The sequence below is a fragment of the Nyctereutes procyonoides genome, unplaced genomic scaffold (genome assembly GCF_905146905.1).
Source record: "Nyctereutes procyonoides isolate TBG_1078 unplaced genomic scaffold, NYPRO_anot_genome, whole genome shotgun sequence".
Classification (NCBI taxonomy): Eukaryota; Metazoa; Chordata; class Mammalia; order Carnivora; family Canidae; genus Nyctereutes; species Nyctereutes procyonoides.
This window is the reverse complement of record NW_026575143.1, coordinates 1863152-1885399: the sequence shown is the minus strand read 5'-3', so window position 1 is coordinate 1885399 and position 22248 is coordinate 1863152. Positions and strand designations below refer to the sequence as shown.

The following is a 22248-nucleotide window of genomic DNA, read 5'->3' as shown; positions in this document are numbered from 1 at the left end:
CACTTTTCTAGCAAGTTTTATTGGCTCTAAAGAAAAGTTCAATTCAGAGTAGCATGATGGGAAAAAAAGACCTGGATACATGAATGAATTTGTACTAATTCATATTTTTATTACCCGGTCTATGAAGATTTAAATATCCAGTGCATGGTGCACTGAATTGGGGGTTTTCCCCAGATGTGACACTCACTCAAGTCTCATTTCTAGACATTTCATGTCAAAACAAATGCTGATTTTTTTTTTCTCTAGACTGTTCTAGTATATTTAAAGTTCAGGTACCCATTCTACTTCATATGGAAGTAGTAAAATAAAACATTTGGGGGTGTAGCCCTAAGCTTTTAGAGTAACCTAAGATTTCAATTAAATTCGAATATATATGATTATTATTTGAATATATATATTATTTTAATTTCATTCAGTTTTGCTCATAATAACTATAATGTGTTTAATACAACTTGCAAAATCCTATGTTTTCATTTAACTGTATTCTTGGCATTTGCTTAGGACGTTTGATGTAGCACTAATTTTAAAGGGAATAATATTCATTCTTTTGGTTTGAAAGTTTTGCAAGTATGGAAAAAAGCAGATTCTGATTAATGAATCTCTTGATAATTAGCTTTACTCTTAGGTATTTGGGGGGTTAATATGGACTGTAATAAAAGTGTATCAGGTACATTTACTCCATTTATGGAGTAAAAAAAATTCATAGTACTTTTCTAATACTTTTTCTTTTAATTGTAAAATGAAGGCCACCTGTTTTATTTCCCCCGATTCTCATGAACCCTCTATGTCTAAGTAAATGACCATAAAGACTCATCATTTTTTCTAATTTATCTTTTTTTATATGGAAAATCTACTGTAAACCCGATACTTTAGTAAGAAGAGCTTAAAAATGTTTTATGTTTTGTGTAGATAATATACTAATGAGTTTTATGCTTATGGGGTTTTAAGAACTCGTTTTCTTCTATTAGTCACAAGAATATTTTTCTACAATAACTATATTAGCTAGTTTTACCTCTTACATTTATGTCAATTCACCTGAGGTCCACCTCTGTATAAAGTATTAGGTTCGGAATTCATTTTCTTTTTTTTCCACATATAGCCAGTTTTCCCCTACTCATGGTTTGTCCTTTCACCATTAACTTATAGGGTGATATTAATTATATGGTAGGTTCTTTATACACTTGGATCTGTCTCAGGATACTTTTTTTTTTAAGATTTTATTTATTTATTCATGAGAGACACACAGAGACAGAGACAGAGAGGCAGAGACAGAGGCAGAGGGCAAAGCAGTCTCCATACAGGGAGCCCGACGTGGGACTCGATCCCACGTCTCCAGGATCACACCCTGGGCTGAAGGCAGGCACTAAACCACTGAGCCACCCAGGCTGCCCAGTACTCTATTCTGTACTGTTGGTCTCCTTTTCTTTTCTTTTTTTAAAAGATTAATTAATTTATTTTAGAGAGAGAGCAGGAGGGAGGGACAGGAGGGAGGGAAAGACAGTTGTAAGTGGACTCCATGCTGAGCATAGACCCCCCAGACAGAGCTTGATCTCATGACCCTGAGGTCACGACCTGAGCTAAACCAAGAGTTGGAACCTTAACTGCCTGTGCCACCCAGGCACCCCTTCTTGGTCTCCTTTTCTATATGCCAGTACCATACTGGTTTGTTATCTCACAGGACAAGGTTCCCATTTTTATCTCAAAAAAAATTCTTTTAGTGGTGATTAGGTTATGTGAACCATTATTCTTCAATATGCATTTAGAATAAATTTGAGTTTCTAAATAAAACAATATAATAATAAAACTCATAATGAGGTTGTATTTAATGTATAGAGTAATTTAAGGGAAACTGAAGCCTTTTTAAAAATTGAGATATAATTGACAGATCATAATTATATTAGTTTCAAGTGTACAATGTAATGATGTGACATTTGTTTAAGAGGCAGTAAGTGATCACCACAATAAGTCAATAATCTAGATAACATTCACTGCACAGTTAAAAATTGCTTTTTTTTTGTGATGAGAACTTTCAAGATTTACTCTTTTGCAACTTTCAAGCAGACAATACATATTATTCACTATAGCCACCATACTGTACATCACATCCCCTAAACTTGTTTATTTCATAACTGGAAGTCTGTACCGTTTGATCACTATCCATTTTGCATACTCCCTCCATACCAACCCCTTCATGCCCATCTCATGCAGCCACCAATCTGTCCTCTGTATCTCTGAGTCCTGGGGGTTTTGTTGTTTTGAAGATTCCACTTGTAGGTATGATCATATGGTATTTGTCTTTTCTCTGACTCACTTCACTTAACATAATGCCCTCAAGTTCCATCCATGTTGTCACAAATGGCAAGATTTCCTTCTTTTTTATGGTATAATAGTAATTCATTGTGTGTTTGTGTGTGCGTGTATACACACTATATTTTCTTTATCCACTTATCATTCATCACTCAGGCTGCTTCCATATCTTGGCTATTGTATATAATGCTGCAATGAACATGGGGATACGTATATCTTTTCCAATTACTGTTGCTGATTTTTTTTTAATTTTTATTTTATTTTATTTATTTATGATAGGCACACAGTGAGAGAGAGAGAGAGGCAGAGACATAGGCAGAGGGAGAAGCAGGCTCCATGCACTGGGAGCCTGATGTGGGATTCGATCCCGGGTCTCCAGGATCGCGCCCTGGGCCAAAGGCAGGCGCTAAACCGCTGCGGCACCCAGGGATCCCTGTTGCTGATTTTTTGATAAATACACAGTAGTGTGATTGCTGAATCATTGGGTAGTTCTATTTTTAATTTATTGAGGAACCTCCATACTGTTTGCTATAGTGGTCACACCGATTTACATTCCTATGAAGAGTGTACCAGGCAGAGGAAGATCTGACGTTTTCATAATGTTAAATTGACCTGTTCCAAAGCATAAAGTGTCTCATTTTTTAGATCTTATTTAACTTTTTTTTTTTTAACAGTTTAAAATTTTTTCTCCCTGGAAGTCTTTTATATTGTTAAGTTAGTTCCTAAATGCCTGATGGTTTTTGTTGCTATTATCAATGATACATTTTCTAGTCATTGCTGCTGTGAAGAAATATTACCGACTTTTTAAAAAAGGTTTTTATTTATGAATCTTGCCAAACTGAAATTATTTCTAATAATGTGCCCACTCTTTGTGAATCTATCTGTGATGGTACATGAATGTTTATATCAACCACAAGTTAGGTCTTTGTTTCTTCCCTTCCAATCTTGATTCCTTGTGTTTTCTTTTAATCTTTTCCTTTCCTTTTTTCTCTTTTCCTTAAAATAATGATAGTAGGGGTCCCAATTCTCTGTTACTCACTTTCTATCACCTTCCATCCTGTCATTTCATTTCATTCAAAGGTCACAGCAATTCTTTGCAAGTTCTCTGTCCTTATCTCGATTGACCCCTCAGCAGTATTTAACACTGTGAACCTCTGCTTCCTTCACTTCCCATAGTGATACTCTATTCTCATTGGATTTTTCTTCTCTCTCCTATATCTCTTCCAGTCTCCTTGATTGGTCTAATCCTCTCTGCTCATATCTTCAGTGTTAGCTGGTGTTCGTCAATATTGGGTCCTGGGCCCTCTTCCATCTGTCTGAGCACTTTCTCCCGGATGACCTCATTCCTGCCCATGGCATCTGTCACCATGCCCCTGACTCCAGCTGGCTACTTACAGGTCCCATGCTCATGGCTCTTTTTTTTTCTTTTTTTTTTTTAAAAGATTTTATTTATTTATTTATTCATGAAAGACAGAGAGAGAGAGAAAGGCAGAGGCATAGGCAGAGGGAGAAGCAGGCTCCAGGCAGGGAGCCTGATGTGGGACTCGATCCTGAGACCACAGATCACGCCCTGAGCCAGAGGCAGGTGCTCAACCACTGAACCACCCAGGCGTCCCTCATGCCCACCTCACTTCTCCTTTTTACCCTATTTCAGTAATGGAGTCCTGTCCAACCTATTGCTTCAGGCTAGAAACCTGTGTGTCATCCCTTCCTCCACTCAGATAAACCACTCATCCTTCCATTCCTCTCCACTCCTGCTGTCCCAGTCCTTCTTCCAGCTCCCATCTCCTCTGCCCTGAAGCTGGTAGTTGTGGAGAAGTTTCCTGATCTTCCTAATCATGCCAGAGGTGGTAGATCCCTTCTTGGTCCAGTTTTTTGAGAATTGTACCTGAAAGTTCAGGCTCCCTTTCTTCATCCCTCCCAGTGATTCTGGGAGCTACTAATATTTCTTAAAAACAAATGTCTCTGCCTCCAACGTTTTCTTTTTTCCAGTATACTCTCAATTCTGCAGTTCAGAGTGGTATTTCTAAAATTAAAATCTAATCATGTCAGCCTCCTGTTGAATTATTCAGTGAATTCCTGTTACTTGTTACACAAAGTCCAAAATCTTTAACATGGCCCAAATCTCTGCTTAATCTACGCCTTGCCTCCTTTACTAGACTTCTCCCTCTCAACTTCTCTCTCTTTTGTGATGCAGCTCTGTGCTGGATTTCTTCATTTCCTGTGATATGCCATGCCCTCTCTTCCTTTCTAGGGCCTCACACTTAGCCATTTGCTTGACAGGAACAGTTATGCCAGTCATTTGTAATATTCATGCTTCCTCTTACATAGTACTTCCTCTAAGAAGCCTTCTCTGATCCTGAAGATCTGGTTTGGATAGCCTACTGTATGTATCTCCTGAGCGCATGTGTAACATGCATAGGCAATAACTTCTGTTTGGATGGGGATCCTTAGTATCTAGCACAGTCCCTGGCATATGACAAATGTTTAATAAAGCCATTTCTTAAATGAAAGTGAAATGCTCTTCTTCTATGAAAATGTCATTAGTTCTGTGTGCTGGTTGACTGAGTTTATCTGGTCTTTGGAATATATTAAAACTTTACTAATAGCAGTAGTCGAACAAATAACCAACTTCCCTCTTTCCTTTCCTTTCTCTACCCTTTTTTCACACTAATATTTATTGAACACCTAAGTGCCGATTTAAAACCAATTTGAACTTTCTGAAATTGGTAATAAAATGGACTAGTACTCCTGGACCCAAACCCTTGGGTGTGGCTGGAAGAGGAGTCTGTCACGGAGCCTCTGTTGGGGATTGATGTGTTCGGTTCATCTCCAGACATTCTTACTTGGCCCATTGTCTTCATGTGCTCTGGAGAAGCACATCGACATTATCCACATAGGGTTAGGGTGACGAAAATGGGCTTTATCAGCCCACTGGTCAAGATAAAAGGCTTCCGTGCCATGTCACTTAATATTGTGCACTAGATAAGCAAATCATTTCTTTTCCCAGACTATGGTCTGTTATCCTGTTGAACGTGAGCTCATTTTTTTTTTTTTATCTAACCTTGCCACTGTTAAATTTCCTATACTGATCTAGCTCTTCATGCACTCAACCATCATTAAGTGACCCAGATAACATTTGACATTTAAAAAATTTACGAGTAGTAATTGTGACTTATTTATGAATTTTTTGAAAAATCCCCAAATTCTTTTCAAAGGATTTTAATTTAGTAAAATAATGCATTAGACTGAGACTCATGAAATTGCTGTTTTTGTGGGCCAAAGAGGTCAAATAGCAAATTCCTATGGTTCAAACTAATATTTATGGAAGAATGCTATGTTCTTGCTACATTTGGCACAGTGTATTTTTTAAATGTCAGTTTTTATTTCTTCCAAGTGAAATTAGCAAATTCTTTGTCACCTTGGGAACAGCTGGATTTTATGGTGCTGCAGCAAATAGTTCAGCAAATAAAACTGTGTTAAGTGAACAAAGGTGGCTGGTGTTTCTTTCTTGATGAATTTAGAAGTGTCTAAGAAATACATTTCTGTGTATTTCACAATGTTTTTCTGGGCTGTCAGGGTTGTGTTTTTTTTTTTTTTAATCCCCATGTATTTTTTTTTCCTCTGATGAGTTATAAAAAATAGTTTATGCCCCCTTTGTTTTTCTAGAAACCTTGGACAAAATAATAATAAAGAAATCAGTTGCTCCATAAAAAACAATTTTAGAACTTAATGCTAAGAAGACATTTATGCCAGAGCGCATCTCAATAGATTCTAGGTAAAATGAGAAACAAGGACATTAATGTGGTTTATTACAGGAAGGGTTTTTATAGGGCTTTGGTTTCATTGAGCTCCTCTGTGACAAAGCAAATTGATGGCCGTGATAGGCTAGTGATGTCATTGTGATGTCAGTTACTCCTACTTATCCTGCACATGCTGGCTAGTTTGGAACACTGTATGTCAACCTGTGATAGGAAAGACAGGACAGTTCTCTATGCAGAAACCCATCATGGCTGTAACTGGAGATGAAACAGGTAAGAATTTTAAAGAGAGATTTACATTAATTCTGAAAATTTTATTTTTTAGTTTAGAAACATTTAGGGACCTCGGAGTGTTTCAAAAAGTATTAATTTTCTAGTAGCTGAGGAGTAAGAAGTTTCTTTTAATATGTATCTGGACGTCTTCAGCACACTCCATGAGGGCATCTTAGTGTAGGTGCTTTTTTGCTCGGCGGCCTATTGCTTATTGCTGATCCTGCCTCTCTCAATTCTGCTTTTCTAAACTAAGCTGTTACTGCATCTGCAACTTGTTGCAAGTCCCAAGCAGCCACAGGTTAAACAGAACACCCCGTTCAACTTGTAAAAAATTAAGCTTCCGATTGCACTGTTGTGTACAAACGGCGCTCGGAGACAGAGGAGGCCAGCCCAGCGTGCTGGGGCGCTTGCGTGCCTCCTGTTTTCTTTCCTCCCGCATTCAACACGGTCTGTGGCTCAGCTAACCGAGTTCAAAGGGCTGACGTCACCTCATTTCCTGGAACCGCGTTCGGCAGGGAAGTGGAAAAGTTAAACTCCAAGCGAGCTGCACATTGACGTCAGCTCCGAGTCATGCTGTGATTTAGTCAGTTCCTTTCTGCCCTGTCAAGGGCGCGGACAGATGTAGTCGTTGCCTAGCTCGCCGCCGCCTCGTCTGCACGATCGCTGACCCCGAGTAGCCGGCCGTTCCGGCAAGCCTTCCGGGAGCGCGGCTCTGCAGGTAAGTACCGGCTGGCCAGCGGGAGCGCTGCGGGACACCTGGGACGCCTGGCTGTGCGGGGCTCCGCCTCCGCGGGCCGGCGGGCCGGCGGGCAGGTGCTCAGGTGGAGCCCAGCCCCCGCCCCCGCCCCCGCCCCCGCCCCCGCCCCCCTCGTCCCCGTCCCCGTCCCCGTCCCCGTCCCCGTCCCCCGCCTCGCGCCCCGGGACCCCTGCGCTCTGCAGTGCGCTCCCTGGTCGCGCTCGGGGTGCCCTCTGGCGCCCGGCCGGGGAAGTGCTGGTCTTAGAGCTGTCACCCACCTCCACACCTCCACCCCTCCACGTCCCAGGCTCAGTTCTTTGCCTTTGTCCTCAGTAATCCTTCAGTGCTTTGGTTTTCTTAATTAGGTGACGGTTCTGACTTAGTTGCTAATGGCCTGTAGAGGGTTGCCTTGTTTTTTCTGTGGTGTCTAATTTCTAACCAGTTCTGGAGTTGCAGATTGTAAACAGCTTCACCACAGTTTAACTTCTCAGTTAGTTGGGCTAAACCGTTTTCCTACGTGGGAACATTCCACTGATTTGAGCAACTAAAACCAGTATTAAAGCTTTTTGAAAATTATCTCAAAGCAGTTTCAGTGAAATTTTAGAGAAACTATAGATTGCAAAAACTCTTAAATGACAAGTTTATTGTAAGATACGGATGAACTTAATCTCAAATACTGCATGTCATATAATTCTAGAAGCAAAAGGTATTTGGTGCATGTATTTCTTTGCTAAAAATTATTAGTTGACGTATCTTTATTTACCCACTCTTTAATTCCAAATCTCACGTCTAATCATAAGAGAAAATTATAACAAAAGATAAAAGATTTGAAAATACACGATATATTTAAAGATGAAAGCTTAAGGTAAAACTTTGTGTATATTTTTAACCATTGCTTGTAAATGAACATTTTTATACATTCATGTGTACAGAACAAACCTATGCCATCCTTGAAGAGTTTTTTTTTTTACAGTTTTACCCGTAATGCTAATACATGAGTTTCTTCCAAATTAAAATTTTACAAATACTAAAACTAAAAAATCTCAAACATTTTCACAAGATCTTATTGTGCTTTGGAAATCATTACTTTTAGAAATTGAATCAGTTTCACAGAGCCAATTCTGTTTTGAAATGCTGTTTAAAAATGAAAAACACATTTTTTTTTGAGGAACCCAAAGAGAAAAAAAAGGGGGGACTTTTTTTTAAGGAATAGTAGAGCAGCTTTAGGGACCCACCTTTGGGTTCTCATTTCTGGGCTGCCTGTGTGGATTGGTGAACCAAGTAGACTGTTCTAGATCTAAATCTTTGGCTTACACATTTGATCATAACCCACATTTTACATAATGATGCAGTAGACTGTGTGTGTGTGTGTGTGTGTGTGTGTGTACAAAAAACAAGTTTTAAAAATAATGTTTATCTTGAGGCGCCTGGGTGGCTCAGTCAGTTAAGCATCTGACTCTTGATCTCAGCTCAGGTCTTGATCTCAGGGTCATGAGTTCAAGCCCCGTGATGTTTTGTTTGTTTGTTTTTTAAGTGCTTATCTTTACATATAGTAGAGATGTAATGTACTTTTCTATTTTTTCTATTACTCATGAAATTGATTTTATGACCCACTAATGGTCAAATGGTCAAACTTAGAGTTTGAAAAACTTGTCTAGACCAAAAATCAGGCTCCTAATAATGATTGGTGTGGGAAAAGTTTTTAGGAGTATTTATTTATAGGATCATGGAATAAAATGTAAAAAGTGAATATCTATAGTTTATAGAATTGTATTATGAGACTTTGGAGTATAGTTTAAATTTTTGTTAGAAATAATTTTGGACTTTATTCATAAGCTGATTAAGAGCCTCACTCCATATCTTTTAGTCTCTGAGTCTAAAAAACTCTAATATGCTGTATTCAGCCTGGATTTCTGAACTATGAAACATTACAACGTATTCAAATTTGGAAAATAGTATCTTAGTTAATATTTGATACATGAGAGTAAGGATACATTTCACCTTGTGAAAAGAGGGCACTTGAAAAGATTATTGTTGGAGAATTTTCACATAAAAGAAAAGTTTGGATCAGGTGTAACAGCTTCTTAACATTGCTAGAAAAGCAAAGTATAATCATGTTGGAAGTGAAAGTCATTTACCTTAAGTTTTAATAAAACTCCAAATCTGTATGGAAGGTTTACTGGAATTTCCGTGGTGCTATGTTCCCACTATTTTTGGAAAAATTTCAGTGAAATATTTTTTGGTTCTATTTGTCTATGAATATATTGCCCAATAAAATAATTATGATACTTTGTATTTATGTAAGCTTTAGAATAAAAAAATCGCAGGGTTACAATATAAATACAAATACAAATGTGGTCAGTGGTATCAAAAAAGGATCAAATGGTGAGAGATGTACATGAAGCAGGTGATATAGGTTAAAGTTCCAGGTGGGCCTTTCTGAGGAAACTGTATTTAAATACCCAAGGGGAGAAGCACTTTCCAACTATTTTTTCTGATGCACTTAAAGCAAATAATATTATATTCGTCTTTCATATAACAGCGTGGGTCAGAGTGGTAAATAACTCTTCCAAGCTTACAAAGCTAATGAGTGGTGAACCAGTTTGGATCTTCAGGCTTCAAGAAAAGACCTTGTCTGATTCTGTTCACACACCATATCACATTGCTCCTCAAAATTCACCTGGTAAATTCATGCTAATGTTAGATGAGTTACCACAGCATACTACATGCTACTTAGAAAACATAGAAAATAAAGTTAGCATCATTTCAAGTAGTCAAAATGGATTTTTTCCTAGAGTGTTTATTATTACTTTCATGGAACAAGAGTATATATTTGCTATTATCTAGAACTTTGAATTTCAATATTTATAATTTCTCATCTTTTATGCCGACTTTCTTTTGACTCTTAAGATTTTCACTTAAACAACTCAGGAAGTTCCCTTAGATGTAACTTAAAAATATGTAATGACTTCGTTTTTTGTGGTCTGTGTGTTATTGTAACAAATTCAGAAATGTTCGGTGCTTTATAGTCATGCTTATGTAGGGTTTCATTTTCCTGGAAAAAGTAGAGCGTGGAAAAGGGAAAGGTTTTGACAGTGTGAGACACCAAGCAAGCACAAAGCTGATTTGGGGCATAAGGTGCCCCAGTAGCGGTGGAAGGGTGGGAGAGAACCAAAAAAGATGATGTCAGCAGCTTCTTGGAGCTAGGGAAAAGACACCCCTGCTTATCAGTACAACTTCAAAGTTAGCTCTGTTGCTTGTACTTAGGTATATTCGTGGTAAGGGACACCTAGTGAAATGACATCTGAAGGTAGGAGCTCCATTTATAAAAATGTTTTTAATTGGTACATGCTCAGTACTATAGAGATCTCAATTAGTAGATAAATAAACAACAAAACACCCACTATTTGGGATGTGGATAAGTTGTTCCACTTCGAAAGCTACTAAGATAGGCATTTGGCTGAGTTTCTTATTTCTTTTTTCATTAGGGAGAAACAAACCTCTTTGATTTGTGAGGCTTTTCAGTGAGTTCTCTCATTACCAGTCTGATGAGACTGTATCGTTTGGTTGCTGGTGATTCTCCACCTTTGAGGTTCTATCCTAAATTATTATAAACCCTGAAAATTCAGGACATTTTATGTTATCTTTTAATAATTTATTCTCTAATGGAATATAATATACTACAAATTTTAAAAGTTTTTTTTTAATTTTTATTTATTTATGATAGTCACACAGAAAGAGAGAGAGGCAGAGACACAGGCAGAGGGAGAAGCAGGCTCCACGCACCAGGAGCCCGACGTGGGATTCGATCCCGGGTCTCCAGGATCGCGCCCCGGGCCAAAGGCAGGCGCCAAACCGCTGCGCCACCCAGGGATCCCATTTTAAAAGTTTTTATAGACATATTTTTTAACAAAATAAGCAATAAGAACCATACATTTCAATCATTCTATTACCCATGTTTGTTAGAAGGGAAAGTCCAGGGGAATGTATATTTGTGGATGTTATGTGCCTTTTAACTAATATACAGTATAAGCATAATTTGGAACATTGTCTTTCAGAACTTAAGGAAGGGAAGAGGAAGGGAACTAACATTTGCTGAATGCCTACCATGTGCCAGGCACTGTGCTAGACACTTTGACATACATTACAGGGTTTATTGTGAGTATTAAATGAGATAATCTATCCCCATTTTACAGATGAGGAAACTGAACTTGCCCCAAGTCACATGGCTGGTAAGTGGCAGAGCTGGACTAGAATCCAGACTCCAAACCATGCTTTTTCTACTGTACTGTGTTTAAAACTTCTGAAGAGAGGTATGAAGTTTAATGACCAGAATTGAGAGTTCTAGGAATTTTCTTTTTCCATGAAATATTTGATGCTAAACCTAAAAAAAATTTTCATGTCAGGAGGTAGATGATGGGAGATACACTATAATTAGAACTCACCTGCTTCTCAAATGCCAGGCAAGATGACTAGCATCTAAGGGAAGATTAGTAAATACCACCAGTTTGAATAAATACATAGCATCTTGTAAGGGCTTCCCATGTCTTGGGGTTAAAGATTTAAAGACTTAGCTATAATAATAGCTAATAATAGTCTTATAATAATAATAATTCTGCTTATTTTAAACATTCAAATGACAGTGGGCTTGGGGAAAATCCTGGGAAGTTCAAAATTTTCTTCATGGTGTACCTGTAAACCCACCAAGCACTCATTTTATGCCAAATACTGTGCTAGGTTATAGGGGTACCGAGCTAAAAAAAGACACCCTTGACTTGTCTTTAAAGTTTTTGGTGCCTTAGAACAAAATTAGTATCTACGTATCTTTTTCTTATTATCTTTCTTCAGTCACAAGATTGCAGACCCACTGGAGGCTCATTTATTTTTAGAAATAACATATACAGTGAAATTCTAGAATAAATAATGTGGACACACATTTAGTAGTTAGATGGAACAGGAACTGGCCTTTATAGGCGTACAGGATAAGAATATGTCATCAAAGACTATAAGGTGGTTCTTTGAACTATGATCCTAGGTATCAAGTCTGCTTTAAATTGCCACTGAATTCACAATATTTGAAACTGAAGCTAACTAAGATAAAAACTTTTTTATCACTTCTTTCAACAACAAAACTTTTTGATGCTTGGATTTTCTCAAAACAAGAGATTCTCTTTGCCTGTATCTTTTTAGTGTATTTACTAATAAGATCATACTTGAATATATGAAATTTATCCATTGACATTTACTCTGTGACCACTAAAGGTGTACATTCATACAGATTCCTTAGGAGATTACAGAAATGTATGTTAGTTCCTACTAATTAATACCAATTCATATTTCTGTCTTGAACTAATAACCTGCAATCCAATTTTTGTTGAAGGAGATAAATACATAGTATGTCTGAAATATTACAGCAAAACCCAATTTATTAGCTAACACCCCAGAACTAATATATATCCAAATATTTCAGCCCCTTCCACGATAGCCTTTTAAAATGATATCTTTTTCCTGAGCTATTGCTCAGAATGTTTTAAGAATACTTTTTCTGAATTGCTTTTATTCTTCATGTTGCCAAATTTGGTCCTGTGAGGGTGGTTTCAGCTGAAACCTTTTGGAAACAGGCAAAAGTTTAGAACCATTTCTGGTTGTAAGTCCAATGAATGAACTTTAGTTTTCATCTGTGAAGTTTGCCTGCCCCCCTTTTCTCCTTTTTTAAAAAAGAGTGGATACTCTTAAACTAACTTCTACATGTCATCTGAGCATTCAGCTCTAACTATAGTACAGAACATAGCTGATGTGCACAAAAGGAGAGAGTATAATGAACCCCTCTATTAGTTTTATTGCACTTTTCTGTGACCAGCATTTGCAAAAGAACAACCCTAGACCAAGGGATGCATCCATGCTGCCTGTAAATGTCCACACAGTGACACATAAACTTCTTATAAACTTCTCATTCGTCACTGGCTATTGTTCCAGTTTTAGAAAGCCTGTGTCGCCTCCAGCTGTCCCATTGTTTCAACCTTTATGATCCCGTAACCTTCTTCCCTGGATGTGGGTAAAGAGAGAAGAGGAGAGAACTATGTTATTCTGTGCTCCATTCGATTAAAATATAAAAAATCTTTAGTGGGTTAACAGTTTAAAACTTTTAAAAGTTTTCTTCTTAAATATTTCAAAGCCGTAAGATTTCCTATGACATATAATGAAATAACTATGTATACAGTATTTTAAATGGTCACAAAAACAAATTTAGGGTTTTTCCCAAGTTCATTATTGATAGAGATTTTGCTGGTGATCATTATATTTATCACAGTTACTATTAATCACCATTGTTTTAAAAATCATATATATAGAAGGAAGGAGCAGTGCAACTTTATAAGTGGTATTTTTGTTAATCTTATGAAGACTTTCAGGTGCTCTTCCCCCAAAGCCATATTTTAAAAATTTAAAACATTTTTTTCACCTAATTCTTAAGCTCTAAGGGGGAAAAAACCCTGGCATTTACCCAAAAAGGAGCACATAGATCAGTTTTTTATTAACCTTTTAAACTGGTTGGCTATTTTCAGTTGTAATATTTTATTTAAGTGAAAAAAAGTCTTTGTGCCCCCTGTGGGTAAAATTTCAGCTCTTAATGGTTATAATGCATTTTAATGAAATATGGAAGTGATGTGTTTTATATTTTGATTGGCATTGGTTCAGACCAATTTTTGTAGGATTTGATAACTTAAAAAAAATTTTTTTTTTTTTTTTAATTCATGAAAGACACACAGAGAGAGGCAGAGACACAGGCAGAGGGAGAAGCAGTCTCCATGAAGGGAGCCTGATGTGGGACTTGATCCCAGGATCCTGTGATCACGCCCTGGGCCAAAGGCAGATGCTTGAACACTGAGCCACCCTGGCACCCTGGATTTGATAACTTTTGTAAAACCTATTTCTTGCATATAACTTTGAGATAGCATGAATTTTGTAATATCTCGGGGTGTCATATTAACTCTGGACCATACATTCTCAAAGTTGAAACAGTGATGGTAGAAGCATATTTCATCACTTAAATCTGTCTGTCTTTTCTAGGAAGCTATGTTTATTGCAGTAGAAAGGCAAATGTTGAGTATAAATTATGAAACTTGGGGGACTTTTAGTATTCAGTCTAAATACTAAGTAAATATTAAGTCTGTCGTTTAACTATGAATATACTTTAATTAGAAAAGTTTTTTAATTGAATACTTAGAATGTATTATTATCTCAAGAAACCTACAAGAGGCAGAAATTATCATCCCCCAGATAAACTAGACTTAAGTAGAGCTTTGCTGCTTTGTTTTTTTATTTTGTTTTGGTTTTTAAACTGAAAATACAGCGAGGTAGTATTTCCCTTCCAATACCTCAGTCATCTGGTAGAAGGGCTTGTATTTAACGACATCCAGCAACTGTCTCAGGCATGATAATAGGGTACAGGAAAATCTCTTCATCTGGAATATTCAGAGAATGGAAATGTTCTGCTTTTTTTTTTTTTAAGATTATATTTATTTATTCATGAGAGATACAGAGAGAGAGGCAGAGACACAGGCAGAGGGAGAATCAAGCTCCATTCAGGGAGCCTGATGTGGAACTTGATCCCAGGACTCCAGGATCATGTCCTGGGTCAAAGGCAGGCGCTCAACCTCTGAGCCTCCCGGGCATCCTGTTCTGCTTAATTAAAATTTTTGTAGTAGTATGTTAGAGCCAGCTCCCACTGACATGCTAGAGTGATTATTAAATTTTCAGGGTTTTTGTGAGCCGATTGTAAAAAAAGAGCCATTATTAAAAATTAAGTATATATAAAGAAATACATATATATTTAACAAATAAGTTATGTTAAAACCAATAAATACTCAAAACTCATCACTTCTCATAATTTTATCTATGCTCTTGAGGTTATTTACCTCTCTTTTATCTGTATGGTGTACTACTTACCATGTATGTCTCCCCATCTCCATATTCTGTGAGGTCACACTGGTAGCTTGAAATTGGCCATGGTGAAAGTATTTACATCATGTGAATTCACAAACAGATCAGGGCTTTTTTTCCCCCAGAGAGCAGCTGAAAAGTCTCCCTAATTTAGCCTTTGATAAAAACCTTTCTAAAATGCATTGGGGCATTTTTCTACCTTAACAGTAATAGAGCATGCTGAATATTATTGTTCAAAATGCTGAAGATCTTAGATGCCTAAAACTTAAATGCTCAGAATAATCACCTTACACATCAGCAAGGTCACTTCTTATGACATGTAAAAAGAAGTGTGTTATTTCCACATCAATTTTTTTTCCACATCAATTTTATATAAAAGATCAAGTTGTGAATTGTTTATATAAACTTGTCACATTTTGTTTCATTGCAGCCGCCACTGGTGACATGCCAACTTACCAGATCCGAGCTCCTACTACTGCATTGCCACAGGGAGTAGTGATGGCTGCCTCGCCAGGAAGTTTGCACAGTCCCCAGCAACTAGCAGAAGAAGCAACACGCAAACGAGAGCTGAGGCTAATGAAAAACAGGTAGGATGTTTCACTGGAAACCAGTAACCACTTATTGGACACATAACTTATTGCTGTGGGGCTTTTTTAAAAAATCGCTTTTCCCAAGCCATTTCTCCCAAGTTACATGTTCTGTGGCATTTTGGGGTTTGTGCTCTGCATGTAATGGTAATTAGATTGTCTTGTCATTAGACTCCCTATCCCTGAAACCATTTCATCAGAGGAGGCGCTTCCCTATGTGTTGTAAGGGTAATGTCTAAAAGATATTAATTTTTTTAATGATTATGGAAGAGCTTTATTACAAATAAAGGTTTATTTTTTACTTGGTATTACTTTGTGAAGTAAGTGATAAGTTTAATTTTTTAGTTTCTTTATAAGCAAAATAAATTTAACTGTGAGTTAAGAATTTCTAAGTCTTGTAGGGGCACCTGGCTGGCTTAGTCAGTAAAGCATGCAACTCTTGATTTTAGGATTATGGATTCAATGGGGTAGAGTTTACTTAAGTTTAAATAAGTAAGAATTTTCTAAGCCTGTTGTATGTAGTTTTTTTTTATCTATTTTGTGACTTTTTCTCTATTATACGGAAATACATACATATTAATTCTGATAAATTTTAGTCAACTGCAAATACAAAGCAACAGAAAGAAATAAAATTACTGGGGATCCCTGGGTGGCGCAGCGGTTTGGCGCCTGCCTTTGGCTCAGGGCGCGATCCTGGAGACCCGGGATCGAATCCCATATCGGGTTCCCGGTGCATGGAGCCTGCTTCTCCCTCTGCCTATGTCTCTGCCTCTCTCTCTCTCTCTCTCTGTGACTATCATAAATAAATAAATTTAAAAAAATTAAAAAAAAGAAATAAAATTACTTAGAGCCCCATAACTTAGAGATACCTAATACTATAGCATATGTACTTTCAGTTCATACTCTGTCATTTTCTAACTTATTCTTGTGCCATGTTTCTGTTATTTTATTTTTTAAACAGGAATATGTAATAAAAATGGCATTTTCCAAAATTATTTAGTTTGATATGTAATACTATTTTTTGGTTTAGTTTTTATGATGGAAAATGGTGCAAATTAATCTGATATTCAAAATGAGTAGAATAGCCTAAGAATTTTCCCAATTGTCTGGTCACCTTATTTTTAAATGTTAAATCATGCCCTCATTGTAAGAAAACAAAACATTTTTTTTAAATTTTATTTATTTATTCATGATAGAGAGAGAGAGAGGCAGAGACACAGGTAGAGGGAGAAGCAGGCTCCATGCCGGGAGCCCGACGTGGGACTCGATCCCGGGAACCCAGGATCCTGCCCTGGGCCAAAGGCAGGCACTAAACCACTGAGCCACCCAGGGATCCCTGAAAACAAAACATTTCAGATGAGATCATGTGCTCATCTCTGACCAGGACCGCATGATGGTGGTTTGTTTAGCATTAGCAGGCTACTTAATCTAGAAATTGTGGCCTCTGAGCTACTACAATTCAGAGATAAGTGCTGACATCATAATTGTCCTTTGTAATTGAATGTGAACCAGGAGCAGCTATATTCACTTTACTAATAGTCCTTCAATTGTCACAGTTTGATATATTATTATAGGACTCCTTAAGTTGGCTTCAGTTCCCAAGCATTGTAGTTATCACAGATCACTAGATAGAGTTTTGTGCCCTGGAAAATGCAACAGATGACCAGAAATAGGATCATTGAAATATACGCATCTCTATCGGTGGTGGTTCTCCGTTAACTAAGTCATGCTGGGTTCATCTTTTTCATTGTCAGCATTTTACTCAGAAATCCTGAAGGGGTTGGTGCCTCAGTGGCTCAGTTGGTTGGACGACTGCCTCCAGCTCAGTCATAATCTCAGGGTCTTGGGATCAAGTCACATGTTGGGCTCCCTGCTCAGTGGAGAGTCTGCTTCACCCTCTGCCCCTCCTCCAGCTTGTATTCTCTCTCTCATTCAAATAAATAAATAAAATCTTAAATAAAAAAAAAAAGGAAAAATTCTGAAGGGACTGAATGGGTGGAGCTCACATAGTATCATACATAGTTATTATATGAAAGTCTTGCTATCAAAGATCTCTAACTTAGATCTGATGGAGGAATATGGATATTTTAAAACTGTCCTTTTCAGAGATTTCAGGAAACTTTGAAAATAATCCCGTCTGTGGTCCCGGAATGTATGTTATGAAGTTCAGTTTAGAAATATAAAGTGTGGCAATAATGCAAACTGTAAAAGTGTTCATTGATGTCTTATTTTCCTAAAGAAAATAAAAAAGAAAGACCTAGAAAGTAGTGTTCTTATTTCCCTTTTGTCTTTATTCTTTACCTTTATTTTTAGATTAAAAAATATTGTCAGTAGACTTATCAAAATGAAATAGATGAAATATTAGGCAATGGGTTCCCCTAAACATGCCCTACAACTACCTGCACATACATAAAAAATTTCCCTGATGAAAACAATCATGAAATTTTAGGTTAAAAAAATTAACTAATAACAGCTATTGGATAACATCTGCGTTTGGGCTGTAAATAATCCAGGGAAATAGAGCCTTCACCTTGTAGACATTATTTTGATCTTATGTGGCTGGTCCAGGGTATGTGCAGCCAGAACAAAGGCTCAGCAGTGTCATCAGGGATCCACGCTCTCCTCCCTGCTCTGTCACCTTCAACATGTGACATTTGTTCTAAGGATTACCACATGGCTGCCACATCTCTAGGTGGAAAGAAAGGAGGAGGGTCAGAGCCAAAACTGAGCCCAGCTGAGTCTAGCCCTTCTGGAAACTTCTCCTGGAAGACCCTCGAAGCATCTTTTCACCCACATTTCCTTGGCTAGAAATAGCTAATAGAATCCCTAGTTGCAAGGGATTCTGAGGGATTTTACCTTTCCCGACCTCAATTTCAGAGCGAGATGAGGGAAGAGCAGATGATAAATAGCTAATAAGTGGCTCAGTTGAGCAAGTACCATATGCAGGTTTTAAGTGCTTTGTTTCTACTGTTTCTTTAACTCTCCCATTACATTCGCATGAGATGAGGTCTGGATATTATCCTTACTTTCCAGATGAGGGACTGAAGTTCCAAGAGGTTAAATAATAAGTTGGTTAAGATCATGCAGCCCACACTGGACAGAACCTGGATGTACAATCAGGTGGTCTTTCTTCCAGAGCCTGCCTGCTGTGCTACATCAGAGTCACTCAAATAGACCCCAGAGTAAGCTTCAGATTGAATTTCATGGAAAGTATATAGGTTATACTTATTAACACAAAAGACCTCTCATACATTCCCTTTTTATTCTCTGGCTGGCATTTATGATAGATCTGATAGATATTTCTCCCAGTCCAGCAACAGTTTATATTTCTTTATAGCCTTGTCAACATTTCCTCTTGTGTGTTTCCTCTCCATGCTGAGGATATATCCAGACACATGCAAGGCCTGAAAACCGAGCTAACTATTAATAGAAGAAACAGGTGTTTTCCATAGCTGGGAAGTACTTAGGAATGTACCATCTACTGGTGTGATCATTTAAACTTTTGGCTTGGAACTTTGGTAACATGTGCCCATTCCCACATGGGATGTGAGTTATGATATTTACAATAAATAGTACACCTTGGTATAGAAAATAAAAAGATAAATATCCCACAGCACTGCTATAAGATATGTAAAATTTCATTTGATAGTAACTTGTTTTGTAAAATTATTATCTTTCTTCCAGGTCTAGAATTTAGTAAGATTCAATCTTGAAAACCTTGGTATTCAGTCATGAAAACCTAGGTATTTTAGCTAATAACTAAATGTATTTTAGTTCCTTTGTAGAAGATTGGCAAATTTATGAGCATGCTTGGATTTATTCTCAACATTTCCCTATGCATAATTTAGATTAAGTCAACCTGTATTTATCAGATTCTGTTCACTTTTTACATCTTTTATTTTTTTTGTTAACTAGTTGAGAAGTCTGAGAACTTTGTGGGTTCACAGGGCGAGTGCATTGTTCTTGGCTAGGAAGTAGGGGTTGATCTTTTCCTGCAGTTCACTGGGATTTCAAGGTCTTTTTTCTGCTGACACTTGGTTCCATGGAGAAAAAAAAACAGATAACCAGTTGTTAGTCAACTATCCTAAAAATAAAACAGAATTGGCCAAGTCTGTTGTGCACATCACTCTTGGTTCAGAATTGCAGCAGTGCAAGCTGGCATTATAGTTACTGGCATTTAGACGTCCAACATGACTCTTGTTAATATATGTTTATCTCTTTCAATGTAGGCTTTTTTGATATGAAGCATACCCCAAAGGCAGTTATTTTCAACTGACTCCACCAAAAGAACACTGTTATCAGAGGGTATATTCTATAGAGGAGTTAAATGATGTAGTTGCTCCCCCTCCCATCCTGAAAAAAAAAGGAGAAAGAGAAAAATATTGGCTGTATTTATCATTTTTTGGTGGGGTTATGCGTGAAATGACTAACTCATCTGTGTATTTGTGTTTGTTGCTTCAGCCACTCTGTTCCTTCCTCTGGGCACATCTACAGTGCTTTAAAGATCCATATATTGGGTAGTAAATGCACGTGATTGGAAAAGTCTTGAAATATACTGTTGAGTTATGTAGTAGCTTCCTTGCCAAAGTTTTAATTGTGGTGTTCTCACTTCATGGGTTTAAGTTATCCAAATAATATCGGGTGTTGTGTTCTGTACCCTCCCTTCTTCCTTTCCTTAATTTTCAGAATCAAGAGTCCATTTCATTTTGTTTTTTGAAAATGTGTGTGACTTGCTGACTGTTGTCTTTATCCAGGTTGTTTTCTAGCCAATAAGCTGCTCCTTGCAGTTGTAGTTGAGCTTATTTGTTTTACTGAGATTCAGTCTTGAAGAAACAAAATCTCCAATATGGACATTTCAAGTTTCTGAGGTTTGACTTTTCTAACATTTTTGACCAAATAAAGTTAACTCATTGTGATGGAATATGTGGCCTTTTGTGGACAAAGATAAGTAAGAGAATTGAAAGGATCTGTAAATGTTTTTGTAGAAATTCCACTTGGGGATGTGGTCCTATTGTTTTAGGTGACTAAAAACCATTCTGGTCACTGTTACCATGGAATGTGTGCCCTAAGAAAACACCCATTTACAACGAAGGATGGACACATTGATCATGCTCTCAAGTCTTTTCTGTTGTTCTAAACTAATTTTACAAAAGGCATGTGCTTGCTTACGTTTGTTGTGTGGCTTTGTACAAACCTTCCCTGGCATTGATTGGCTGTTGAGTTTGGGGGGCAGAAGTTCATTTGAGCCAGTCTGGGCTGTGCTGAGAGGGTGTTCCTATAGTCATTTGCCTTGTATTGGTTCCAGGGAAGCTGCCCGGGAGTGTCGCAGGAAGAAGAAAGAATATGTCAAATGTCTTGAAAATCGTGTGGCTGTGCTTGAAAACCAAAACAAGACTCTCATTGAGGAACTCAAAGCCCTCAAAGATCTTTATTGCCATAAAGCAGAGTAACTGTGTTTGACTTGGACCTTGTTTACTGTGAACTCTAATCAAGGCAGGAGATGCAGCAATTCTACTAATTGCCATGTGGACTTGTGGAAGGGACACTTGTGACCCTTGAGAATCCAGTGTGGCTTAGTGTTTGACATTGAATTGGGTATGCTGTTCCAAGATTTGGAATGCAGCCATGATCAGATTTACCAAGCTTACTTCAGTCTGCTTGTCAATAGCACGCAAAAAAATGTTTTGTTTGCCCTCTTGCTTCTACTTTTTTTCAGGGAAGCTGCTAAAGAATGTCGACGTCGAAAGAAAGAATATGTAAAATGTCTGGAGAGTCGAGTTGCAGTGCTGGAAGTTCAGAACAAGAAGCTCATAGAGGAACTCGAAACTTTGAAAGACATTTGCTCTCCTAAAACAGATTAGTAGAAATATTTAACTATGAACTGATTACAACATGTACAGTTGCTTTTGAAGGCAATACAATATTATAGCCAGCAAGAATTATGGCTTTTTTCCTTTGTATCATTCACCGTATTCTCTAACCTCTGACATTCCTAAAATGCTTCACTGTAGTTAACTCTTAGCTATAACTTCGATTTTTTTAAAAGAGACAAGCTGTAAAAAAAAAAAAAAAAAAAAAAAAAGTATGTAACAAATTCTTAAAATGCAATATTTGTAAGACTTGTTCCAGTGCCACATATTTGCAGTACCCAACCTCTGTGTCATGAATAGTGTCCTATGCAATAAAATTTTTTGCGGGTCTTTAAAAATCATTTTAGGAAAGGATGATCAAAGATAATGCACCCAGCAGTACAATAAAAGCAAACCACAAAAAAATACCTCGGGAAAGAATTGAAAGAATCTAGTGACATGCCTATATGAAAATAAGAGCCTATAAATGAATTTATGGCATTTGCAGATTTTTATATTAGTTGCTTTGTAAAAAAAAAATATTGTATTGCTGTCCTTGAATGCCATAGTTGAAGAGAGTTTTTAATAGAACCATGCTGGTTACACTTAATAGTGTTTGGTGCTCATTTAACTATCTGAACATTTACTACGGTTTTTACTGTATTGTGTAATATAAAAGATCTTACAGAAGTTCTTAGTGTCGGTCTGAATGAATGAACCTAATGAAAGTTACAAGAAATTTTTAGTATCTGGAATGTGTTAAAAGTTAAAATTGTTTTAAAAAAAAAAGTTAA

At 37.3% G+C, this 22248-nt stretch overlaps 1 protein-coding gene across 23 annotated transcripts in view; it reads left to right on the top strand.

Moving 5' to 3' along the window:
• CREM (cAMP responsive element modulator) overlaps nt 1-21544 on the top strand; it is a 71227-nt gene extending 49683 nt beyond the window's left edge. For 6 of the 23 annotated variants that reach the window (XM_055308673.1, XM_055308681.1, XM_055308674.1 and 3 more), the window contains 3 exons: nt 11274-11309; nt 15449-15605; nt 20911-21544. In XM_055308673.1, the coding sequence (XP_055164648.1) occupies nt 11274-11309; nt 15449-15605; nt 20911-21055 (338 nt within the window). In that variant the 3' untranslated portion in view covers nt 21056-21544. Of the gene's footprint in view, nt 1-6280; nt 6342-6794; nt 7060-11273; nt 11310-15448; nt 15606-20910 lie in introns of those variants that run through there. The other 17 variants (XM_055308684.1, XM_055308677.1, XM_055308680.1 and 14 more) reach the window with 9 other exon arrangements.
• The last annotated feature ends 704 nt before the right edge of the window (nt 21545-22248 follow it).